This window comes from Tenrec ecaudatus, chromosome 17, assembly GCF_050624435.1.
Source record: "Tenrec ecaudatus isolate mTenEca1 chromosome 17, mTenEca1.hap1, whole genome shotgun sequence".
Taxonomy (NCBI): Eukaryota; Metazoa; Chordata; class Mammalia; order Afrosoricida; family Tenrecidae; genus Tenrec; species Tenrec ecaudatus.
In genome coordinates this window covers 54,370,720-54,382,204 of record NC_134546.1, presented here as the reverse complement: position 1 = coordinate 54,382,204, position 11,485 = coordinate 54,370,720, and the positions used below count along the sequence as shown (strand labels likewise).

General features: G+C 57.0%; 1 protein-coding gene across 1 annotated transcript; it reads left to right on the top strand.

Annotated features, from left to right (window-relative positions):
* Positions 1-4,687: 4,687 nt before the first annotated feature.
* On the top strand, positions 4,688-8,653 carry CIMAP1C (ciliary microtubule associated protein 1C). Its single transcript, XM_075535180.1, has 4 exons — positions 4,688-4,811; positions 6,702-6,812; positions 7,537-7,650; positions 8,172-8,653. The coding sequence occupies exons 1-4, from the start codon at positions 4,688-4,690 to the stop codon at positions 8,651-8,653; spliced, it is 831 nt and encodes a 276-aa protein (XP_075391295.1).
* Positions 8,654-11,485: the final 2,832 nt, after the last annotated feature.

Here is an 11,485-nt window from a genome sequence, read left to right as displayed (position 1 = left end):
TCCTGCCCTTTTCTTTACCACCTTCCTTTTCTTTCCCTTCTCTTGCTTTTTAGCTTTTATTTCTCTGTTTTCCTCTTTTTGGCCTTCTCTCCTCTATTTATTTTTTCCTTATTATTTTACTTTTTGCTATTGTTTTTCCTTCTCCCGGGGACATTTTCTCACCTCTGCCCCCCTCCCTTGAGACAATAACTATGCCCACACTGCCCAGCCACATTCGTACCTCTTGCAGCCCAATCTGCTGGATGAGGGCCACTGCCCACTCCTGTACCACTTGATCATCGATAGTTACCAGCTGAATGCAAACTCAATTGTGCTGCATGCAGGGAGAACAGAGAACTACACTCACGCTCACGCTCCATCACACCCACCAGGAGAGAGGACACACCAACCTACAATCCCCAATTAAAAATAAATGCCCTACCATCACAATGTCTCAGAGACAACCTAAAATTTCAGTTCGCATGAAGAAATAAGGTAGTGGCTTAAACAAGTGACCCCAAAACACAGAGCCAGCCTAGCTTTCTGAGGAACCACTGGGAAAGGAACTCAAAAGAAGGATCTTCAGTTACTGTTAACAGAGGGCGAGTGTGTTAGTCTGGGTGGACTCAAGACACAAAGCCAGAGACACGCTTATGTGTGTAAGAGAGACCTTCGTATCAATGAGTAATTGCATCTTGAAGAACATCCCGGCCCAGTCCACATCAAGTCCATAAGTCCGATATTAGCCAGTATGTCCGATACCAGTCTATAATTTCCTCTTCAGACTCACACAACACATGGAATGACGCCAAATGCAGGAAGATCACAGGCCAGTGGGTGGGAAGTCTTGTGGATCCAGTGGTGGTAGAAGCAGATCAGCACTGGCGTGGGTCTCCACGTGGCTCCTGGCTCCATCAGGAGTCTCCATGTGGCTGGTCCACAGTTAAACGAAGCAGGGAGGCTGTGTGTACCTGGCCTCCAGTAAGCTCTGTTTGTCTGTGGCACTCACAAAATGAGGTCATCAAGCTGTGACCTGATTGACAGGCTAGACTCCACCCCCTTCGCAAGTTGACACCAGATCATGTAACTGCCTCGGCGGGAAAGATCAAAAGAGCTGCAGATGAAATCAAAGAAAGCTTCAAAAGAATTCAGGAAAAACACCACAACAACAAACCGACAACATACATAAAATATCAGAAACCATACACAGACAGCAAATAGAAATGCAGGAGACGAAAGCTGAGCGTTCAGAAACAAAGCATACTTTGAAAAAGGCAACGGGGGCAGAGCTCAATCAACAGACGGGCCAACTAGTGAGTTGCGCACGCCTTAGAATCATTTTGGGAGCGAGGTGGCAGCACTGACGCCTGGACCAAGTTCGGAAAGCGTGGGAAAGAAAGGGGGATGGAGGCAGGAAAGGAGAGGAGGAGGAGGGGGGATGGTCATGAAGGAGATGGAGCAGCATGTGCAGGAGGCTTCAAATATAAACCTTGACATCTGCGCTGTCGGCCTCCACTCAATTCACAGCCGAGTTTTGTTTTAATGAGGGAGGGCCCTGTGCATCACTCTGGCCCTGGGCAGCCAAGATGCCAACCCAGAGGAGGACCAGCTGTGGCCACTGGCTGCAGGGGGGTGTTTGGGGATCTGACTAAGACTAGCTTCAGGGCTGTGAAGGGAGGGGAGGAACAGAGGCAAGGAGGGAAAGCCCCTTGGGAGGCGCTTAGGGGGCTGCAGCCCAGGGAAGAGAGAAAGAGATGGAGAGATGACAGCGGAGATGGGAAGGCGATGGAGGAGGTCTGGGGGGGTCCTCCCGAGCCCCTGCAGGGAAGCAGAAGAGGGTGGATCTAAGTGGCTCTGTCAGGGAGCGTTGAGTCAGACCCCAGTGTGTGACCCTCTGCAGAGGAGGCAGCCACGTACCGGAGGAGGACCAAGCCGTGTCTGGAATGTTCTCCTGAGATATGGAAAGGTGGCTGCTGAACTGATGCAGAGGTAAATTGGTGGGTGGGGGCCGGGGGGCAAGTGCAGGGGGTCTCAGCCATGGGTCTGTCTCTGCAGACAGAGCAGAGCGGGACGATACAGGGCTGGGATTTACCAGGAAGGAAGCTGGACAAGAAGGGGCGGAAGGCAGGAGAGCTGAGGGAGGAGATGAGGACCTTGATGAGTGAGCCAGAGAAGGAAGGAACAGGAAGTGGTGATCCCCAGGGAGGCGGGTGTCTAGTGCAGTGGGAGGCGGAGGAGAAGCTCGGGGTGTGCTGAGAGGGGGTTCTGTTAACCCGTCTGAGGCTGCTCCTACTCGGGATTGTACTTTTCTGCTCCCAAAGTCACCTACTGGTTCTCAGAAGCAGCCCCTGCTTCCTGGAAGGGGTCCCTGGAGAGGCTCAATCCCCAGGGTAATTGGGGGAGAACAGCATGAGCCAGGGCCCCCAGGGTTTCAGGCTAGGGGCAGGTGAAGCCCAGACAGCCCCCTTGGGGGATCTCTTCTCCTCCCAGAGCACACACACAGCAGGGCGGGACTCAGAGAACTGGCGCTTTGAAGGGGAGGGGCCACGCCCCCCTCCCCGTGAGCCAGTTCACCTGGCTCTGAGTGACAGCACCATCCTCAGGGCTGAGCCAGATCTTGCCTCTGAAGCTGGAGGGGAGTGATTCTTGAAGCCTGATGGGGAGGTGTGGGGAAGGGACAGGAGCTTCCTGGGAGGAGACATTTGGACAGTCTAGTGACCAGGGGTGGCCCCACATCCCACTTCTGGTCTGTCTCAGCACTGGGGGCCACCAGGGGCCTCATCACTTCCTGTGACCACCCCCTCCCCAGACTCAGAGGCTCGTCTGCCTTATGGGTGCGTGGGGCATGGGTGGGGCTGCCACCTCTGTGGGGGGCTGCCCTCTGTTCCTGGCTATTTAGTCCCCAGAAAGACTTCTGGGGAGACCCCCTGCCCCACACTGACTGCTTCCTGGCCCTCTAGACGCCTGTGGTGGGAATAAATCTGGAGTTGGGGTGGCCATGGGAGGGTTAGGAGTAGGGTGGTGTGGGGCAGGGGGCTTATTGCAGAGCAGAGGCTGTGGAGGTGGCTGTGCCTCAGTTTTACCTCTGTCTCTGGGTCATGGGGACACAGGGCAAGTCCTTGCTCCTTCCTGGACCATGCCTGCTAAAGAGAAGGCACGCCTCCATCTAGTCCTGAACTGGTGAGGGGTAAGCAGGTGCCAGGGCCCCAAAGCCCCCTCGAGAAGGGGTGAAGGGGGTCTCCCTGCCCTCAGCCCTGGGGCTCATGCATCCATGGGGCAGGGAGTGACCTCTTGGGATCGCAGGATCCCCACCACCACTTCTCTCCTTCCCTGCCTGGAGTGGAGGCAGAAGGCAAACATTCTTCTTCTTGATCATTTTATTGGGGGCAGGGGGTCACACACCTTTTATCACAATCCACACATCCGTCCACCGTGTCAAGCACATCTGTACATTTGTTGTCATCATTTTCAAAACATTTTCTTTCCACCCAAGTCCTTGATATCAGCTTCTTCATTTCCCCCTCCCTCCCTCATGAATCCTTGAAAATTTGTAAATTATTATTATTTTTTCATGTCTTACACTGACTGATGTCTCTCTTCACCCACTGTTCTTTTGTCCATCCCCTTGGGAGGTGGTTATATGTAGATCCTTATGACCGGTTCCCCCTTTCTCCCCCCACCTTCCCCTTCCCCCTCTGGTATGGCTACTCTCAATATTGGTCCTAAGGGGTTTATCTGTCCTGGATCCCCTGTGTTTCCAGCTCTTATCTGTACCCATCTACATGCTCTGGTCTAGCCAGAGTTTTAAGGTAGAATTGGGGTCATGATAGTGGGGGAGAGGAAGCATTGAGGAACTAGAAGAGAGTTGCATGTTTCATTGTTGCTACACTGCACCCTGACTGGCTCATCTCCTTCCCGAGACCCTTCTGTAAGGGGATGGCCAGTTGCCTGCAGATGGGCTTTGGGTCCCCACTCTGCACTCCCCCTCATGTATAAGAAGGCAAACATTCCTTAAGTTAGACAGTCACACCTTAGTGTGAAATAGTTGGTTCTTCCTTTCCCAAAGAAAACCAGACTGAGAGAGAAGAGGCTGCTTGTCCAGTTTGGCTCAGAGCTAGATGGGCCAGAAAGGGACAGGGCTAGAGGGTCCCCCAAAAAGGCTGTGTAGGTTTCAAGAACCCTTCCCCCATGACCCACCCACCTTTTCACCCCTTTCCCCAACCAGAGAGCACGCACAGCAGGGGATGAGCTGGCCCTGGTCAGCAGGGGGATGCCATCTCTCTGGGGTGTGTGTGTGGTATCTGTCTGTCCCCTTCCCTTCCTGTCTCCGGCCCTGGGGGCCCTCAGGTGGTTTAGCCACCTCGAAGGAGCCGGCTGGCTGTTGGCTGGACCTCAGGGCTCCACCACGGAGCTGCCAGCATAGAATTTCTATGCAGCAGCCCAGGTGCCACGGCAACTGGGAGAAATAAACACTCCGCGTTCTGGTGTGACGTCATCCTGGCTCCGGCCTGCTGGGCCCCGCAGTTGGCTGCACCCCAGATTGCTTCAGCTGCTCCGTCGACACACTCCTTCTGTGGAGGGGGAGAGAGAGGACAGAGAGGCCCCGGGGCGGCCAGGGGTCTCGGGGTAGACCCCACACAGGCCCAGCTCCTTGTTTGCTGTTAGAATCCCACCGGATCAACGGTCACCTCCTTCCTGGCCCCCTGACATGAAACTACCGCAGGGGGCTCGGAGGACTGTGTGCTTCCAGCAGCCTGTTAAGAAGCAGCTGCAGCTGACTCCACGGCAGGAGGAAAAGCCCAAGGAGCCCACCATCGCGGCCTTGGCCAGGGGTGAGAGCAGCCAGCCCTGCCCTGGGCCCTGGGCCCTCTCCCAGGGCCACCAGACCTGCAGCCTGAGAATTGCCTTCAGCTTCTTTTCCAAGTTCCCCGGAGACCCTCATCTCCAAGCTGAGGCTCATGGGCACCAGGGTCTGCTGGGCTGTTTCAGGGAGGTGGGGGTGGCAGAGACCAGCCTCTGAGAAGGCCGGGGACGTCAGCGCAGCCTGTTACCCAGCTGTAAATGTCTGTGTTTCCCTGGAATTTCACTCTCAAAGCACAGCGTGGACAAACTAATTCCTACTCTGCTGTTAATAACTAGTCATTGCTCTGCGTGAGAGGTGACTTAGGTCATGGTTAAATGGTCCCAAGACTTCCCACTTTGTGTGCCAGCTTGTGTGCTCTGGGGCGGGGCTTGATGGTCTCTAAGCCTCGGTCTTCTCATCAGTAAGATAGGTGCACAGCAGGTTCCCAGTCAATAACGATTACTTTTCTGAGGGCCCCTGGTTGACAAAACCGGTTCAGCCTGCAGCTGCTAACCAGAAGGTTCGTGTCTCGAGTCTACCTAGAAACACACACACACACACACACACACACACACGCACACACACACACACAATCAAACTCATTGGGCACAGAGTCAGTCAATGCCAACTCATAGCAACTCATAGGTCAGGGTAATACTACCCTGTGAGTTTCTGAGATTGTAGCTCTTTATGGGAGCCGAAAGCCCCATCTGCCTCCCAAGAAGCTGGTGGTTTCAAACTGCCGACCTTGTGCCCAACTTGTGACCCCCATGCCACCAGGGTTCCTGCAGCACCTTGAAAGGTAAGTCTGGCTGTCCCCATGAAGCGTGCTCTACTCTGCAACCTCGGGAGAGCCGTGCACGCAACAGTAACCTCATTAAACGCGGCCTTCATTATGGGGAAGGCAGGGGGTAAGCATTGGGTGGCTAACCGCAAGACTGGCGGTTCAAATCCACCAGCCGCCCTGGGGGAGAGAGAGGAGGCTGTTCCTGTCAAGGCCCCTGTGTGGGGCCGCATGGGGTGGACTTGCCCCACTGGCGTTCAGTACCAGCGATCTGGGTGGAGCCCAGGCCAAGGCACCATCAAGGCAGCCCCCACTGGGCAGTGGAGGTTTGGGTGCTGCTCATGAACCCTGGTGCAGGGTCGTGGTCGATGCTGGGCGCCTCACTGCAAGATAGCCTTGGACTCTCACAAGGACAGCCCTGCCTTGACCTACAGGGTCACTCGGTGTGGGCATCAACTCGGCAGTGAGTTTGAGTTTGATGACGCTCAAGAGGAGCCCTGGAGGTGGCGTGGTCACCCACTGGGCTGCTAACTGCACCGTCAGTGGTTCAAAACCACAAGCAGCTCTGCTGGGGAAAGAGGAGACTGTCTTTCTGTGAAGAGTTACAGACCCAGAAACCCACGGGGGCTGTTTGATCCTGTCCTGTAGGGTCGCTGTGAGCTGGAATCGACTTGAAAGCAGTGAGCTCGTCTGCTTGGTTTGGTTTATGGTGCTGAGCAGGTTTCATTAGGGCTTCCAGACCGGGGTAGACTAGGAAGAAAGGCCTGGCGATCTGTGTCTGCCCCACGGGTCACAATGAATCAACCCACATCTGACTATGGAGACGGCACGCGGTCAGGTCTGGGGGCTGCCGTGCAGGGGGTCCGCTGACTCAGCAGCAGTGCATGACGATAACATTGTCTTTATTATTGCTTACTTCCTGTCCCAGGGACGCTGCCTTGGATCTGGGAACAGACTTCTTCTAAAGAAGTCTCTGCACAGTGTGACATCCGTGGGTGGAAAGCTCCCCAGGATCTTCTGGTGCTCGCCATCTGGGGCTCCCCTGCCTCTGACCCGGCAGCCCCAAGCTGAAGGCTGTCCTGTCCACCCTCCCAGGTCCCGGGCCTGCCAAGTACCGCCGACCATCATGCACGGGCTACATCGACCATGACTTCACCATGTTCCAGGAGCCAACCTATACCCTGCACATCCGGCACTCCGAGAAGCGTGAGTGATGGCCCACCCACCCTTTCCTTAGAGGTGGGGGTTGGAGGCGGGGGTGGTGAGAGGCCTGGAGCCTTTCTCTGGAGCCACAGCCTGGGAACTGAAGTGCAGGACCTCTAGGCAGCCCTCTAGGTCCTCAAGGAAGTTGGCAGAGATGTTCAAGTGACCTGTCCTCCCTGAAGGTCTCTCTGTGGGCCTCTCCCAGGGGACCTCCCAGGGAACCTGGAAGGGATGCGGTCACCACCGTCAGCTCTGCTCTCTGGGTCCTGCTGGGTTCAATTGCCACAGAGGCTGGGCAGACACCGGCTTGGGTGATAGGGTCCTGCAAGCTCCCAGGTGGCCTGGAGCCCTGGCAGGGGCTGCTGGCCGAGGCAAGAAGGAAGAGGAAAGGGTGTAGGAGGAGATGGGGAGGAGGAGAGGCTGGGCAGGGGACCCCCCCCGGTTGGGCTGGACCCCATCCTAACACTAAACCACACCGGTTGTTTGATACCCTTGGCACCAGTCCCTGCTTGGTCGGGTAGCTGATTGAGCTGCTTGCTGTTTGGCCTGTCTCTGAGAACAAGTGCTTGTCGAGACTAGTAAATTGAGAGCTAAAAGTCCATTTTACATTGGGGGAGCCCCCGGAGCCCCTGCTCCTCTCTTTGGGAGGAAGCTTTTGCCTGGAGGCAGTACAGGTGCCCCCTGGTGTCCTCGGGACTGACCGGTCCTCTCCTGGACTGCCCTGCAGGGATCGCTGACGTGTGCAGCCCCGGGCCTTGCTATCTTTTGGATCCCCAAACGACCAGGTTTGGAAAGTGCAGCTGCCCGCAGGTGCCCATGGAGGAGCGAATCTCTAACCTGCGTAAGAAGGGGCTGGTGAGGCAGGTGGGGGACTGGCGTGAATTCTGAGGGCCCCGGGTAGGGGGCAAGAGTCACGACCTCCTCCAGGTCTATCAGTGGATGCTGGTGCCACCCTGCAATGTCCCTTCAGGACACAGATGTCATGTGCCTGTCCCCCTGCTTCTGTCCCAAAGCCAGTCAGCTGAGTGGGTTTGGTTTGTCTCAGGGGCGGCGTTAGGAGACAACGTCACAGGGCTCTTGTCCCTGGCTGTGACATTGTCCTGCCGAGGAGCTCGCCTGCGGGTGGGCCCAGGGACACTGTCAGGATGCTGGAGCCCAGGGGTGGTGTGGCTCACACTCATGACCACAAAGGAGGCTGAGCGGCCAGTGCCCATAGTCTCACATAGGAGTCGCTGCCCTTCCCCCTGACGAGGAGCCCGTGCCAGGCTAACCAAGACACCAGCTCTCTCCATGGCCCGGGAGCTGGGTACCAGGGGCATTGCCTGGCTTCTGCCCCCAGCCTCCTTTCTCTGCCCCTTCCAGGCCTGAGCCCCACCCCTGCCGCCTCCTGGTACAAGGTAGAGAAGGTGCCCCCACCCGGGGAGCGCCGGGCTCCCCAGTACACGTTTGGCCAACGGTGCCCGTACAGAGTGACGGATTGGAACCCGGCCCCCAACCAGTACCACCTGCCGCTCCTGCTAGGGCCCGACACCCCGACCACCCAAGCAGCCCCCTGCTACAGCCTGGCTCCCGAGTGCAAGAACTGGTTCTACAAGGAGGACGTGGCTGGCGGCCCGGGACCAGCCGAGCATACCCGGCCTGAGCTGTCCGTCTTCCAGCCCCGCAGCCCCTCCTACAGCCTGGCCCAGCGCTTCGGCTACCCCGTGGATCACACCCCCCGGCCGGGCCCCGGCTCCCACAATGTCCAGCAGGTCAGTTTGCACAAGCCCCGCACCCCGGCTTTCACCATGGGCATCAAGCACTCACCCCACCTGTGCCCGCTGGTCATCCACATTCTGGACTGAGGCCAGGGCGCCGTCAGCGTCAGCCCTGCCTGCACCCCCTCCCGGCTGGACCCCAGAGAACTTATTTTTTATACCTGGCAGTGCTTCTGCTGATAGATTCCTTTTGTTTTTCAAATACTCACGACTGCTTCTTTCCGGATCTGGGTGAGGGGGCTAGGGTGCTGGGAGGCATCTCAGGGGGCCAGGGTGTCTCTGAGCTTAAGAATATCTTATTTGGGGGGCAAGGAGGCTGGGGCAAGTACTGCATTGTAATCCTGCCCAGCTGTTAATGTGCTGTGTGACCTTGGCCAGTTGCCATCCCTCTCTGGGCCGCAGGGTGGCCCTCGCCTGGAGGATGGCCAAGGCCACTCTCTAGCCCGGCCACTGTGGAGCCCGAGGCCTGGCAGAGGTCAGCATCCACGCAGGGAGCTTGGGAGGGGCCAGGCTGGTGCAGGTGGGGAGGAATGGAGGAACTCCTTGGGGAGGGGCCAGAGAATAAGTGGAGAAGGTGTGTAGGGTGGGGGGCATAGGGAACTGGAGAAAGCGCACACACACACACACACACACACACACACACACGCTGCTGGTTAAACTGGGCCAGCCTGCCCGCAGGACAAGGCTTTGTTCTGAGAGCCAGGGGCTGGCTGGGACTGGTGTGTGTCCGGTTTCGGGCACTGAGAGAAGTAAGGGGTAGGCAGGGACTGGAGCGGACTGTGGGCTCTGGAAACCCTGCTGGGCAGCCATGGGGGCAGAGCAGAGCCGGGAGAGGGCATGGTGTGGACTAGCCAGGAGGGGGCAGCATCACTCCACTCCCCTGGTACTCCCCTGGTCCACTCCCTGGGTTGGCTCTGCCAACCACCCCCACCTGGTGCTCCCTCCCCCTGCTATGCTTTGGGTACAGATACCCGCTTTCTGGGAGGGTTGGGGTGGACGGGCTGGGTCTCCCTTAACTCTTGGAAGCCACAATCTGAATTCTGGACACACACACACTGTCCTAGACTCTCCCCATGCCCTCTGGGCCATGGCAACTCCGGGGAGCTGGGAGAGGGAGGAGAGTTCCCAGGTGGGAGGGACAGGAGAACAAAGAGAGAGGGGCGGGGAGGGGGGAGACCCCATGAAGACACCCCATGGCAGAGGCAGACCCTGTTCTCCAGCCGCTGCCCCCAAGGAGGGGGTGGGGGACAGCAAGGCATGGCCGCCGACAACTCTGTGGCTCATTTGTAACACATTTGTCTAATATTCAGGTTTTAATTGAAAATGGAAATGGAATTGATGGTTTCACTTTGGACAGAAAGGAGCTGAGAATATCTTTAGAATATCTAAAAGTAAAACAAAGAGAACCCCTTCCCCACCGAACACCACCACCACCACCACCACCACCACCTCCACCTCCACCACCACCACCTCCACCACCACCACCTCCACCACCACCTCCACCACCACCACCTCCACCACCACCTCCACCTCCACCTCCACCACCTCCACCACCTCCACCACCACCTCCACCACCACCACCTCCACCACCACCTCCACCACCACCACCTCCACTACCACCTCCACCTCCACCACCTCCACCTCCACCACCACCACCTCCACCATCACCACCTCCACCACCACCACCTCCACCACCTCCACCACCACCACCTCCACCACAAAAACCCAGTTACACTGAACCACTTTGAAGAGGGGTCCTGTGGAAAATCTGTCCCTGATTCGGAGTCCCCCTGTCCCTCTTGCCGACTTCGGCCCTGACCACTGTGCCTGTGCGGTTCTGCCCACACCCGACAAGGCTGGCCGGGGCGGGCTCTCCAGAGGACGCCTGGACCCAGGGACCTATCTGTCTTGCAGCAGATTAGAAAGATGTCACTTTGTCGACAACGCCATTTATCACGGTGGCTGGAAAAATCAGTGATGCTTGGGCTACCCGTGTTCAGGTGGGAGTCAGGGTCGGCAGGGAGCAGCAGTCACTGCTCCCCCGTCACCACGTCAGGGGAGGGACAGACTGAGCTCTGGACAGCTCATCCTCTGAATAGGGGAGTTGGGGTGCCCGTCCAAGTCCCCCGTCTGATGTTGAAGAGATGGTCAAGCCAGGGCCCTGATTCTGGAAATAACTGGTCCTAGTCATGACACATTAATGATCTGATTTTATTTTTATTTAAAAATTTTTTATTTTTAATAAAAAAACATTTTATTATCTGATTTTAAATAAAGGTCAAGGCTCGATCTGTGACGGGGGTCAGGGCTCAGTGTGTAACCAGGATCAGGGCTCAGTATATGACCTGGAGCAGGGCTCAGAGTGGGACTAGGGGAAGGGTTCAGCACAAGATCTGGGCCAGGGCTCAGCCCGAGTCAGGGTTCAGTGCATCGTCAGGATCAGTTTGGGTTGAGACCCTGGACCAACATCAGGATGAAAACCTTATGGCGCAGTGTGGAATGCAGCTAAGCCTGGCCCCAGCGGCCACAAGATGTAGGCGGGGCTTGGAAACTGTCCCTGGAGTTAGCACTTACCCGTGGGCTGAGTCTGTGGTCCCTGCCATTCTTTGTGGTCCCTGGGGAAAGAGGGCAGTCGGAGGGTTCAGGATCCCTCTTTGGAGGATGAAGACGCTCTGTGGAGAGATGGACCTGCCAAGGAATGGCAGATGGATGGGGTCTTCCTTGCGTCTCAGCTCCTAAGACATCAGGGCCATCTAGCTTGGGGCCACTTGGCACAGACCACCTCTGTGTCTTGCCCTTGCCTCCCCCATGATGCTACCCCTGGTCAGAAGAGGATAGGCCCCAGGTCTGGTTGAGAACAGAGCAGGCCCTGTGGCCTGGCAGGGAACTCGGCTCTGATCCTTGTAAGACTTATGTCTA

Excerpts from the sequence above, each read along its gene's own strand:
- CIMAP1C (XM_075535180.1), top strand. The coding sequence starts at position 4,688 with ATGAAACTACCGCAGGGGGCTCGGAGGACTGTGTGCTTCCAGCAGCCT. Across the intron at positions 4,812-6,701 it reads CATCGCGGCCTTGGCCAGGG|GTCCCGGGCCTGCCAAGTAC; the intron begins GTGAGAGCAGCC and ends CCACCCTCCCAG. Across the intron at positions 7,651-8,171 it reads GGAGCGAATCTCTAACCTGC|GCCTGAGCCCCACCCCTGCC; the intron begins GTAAGAAGGGGC and ends TGCCCCTTCCAG.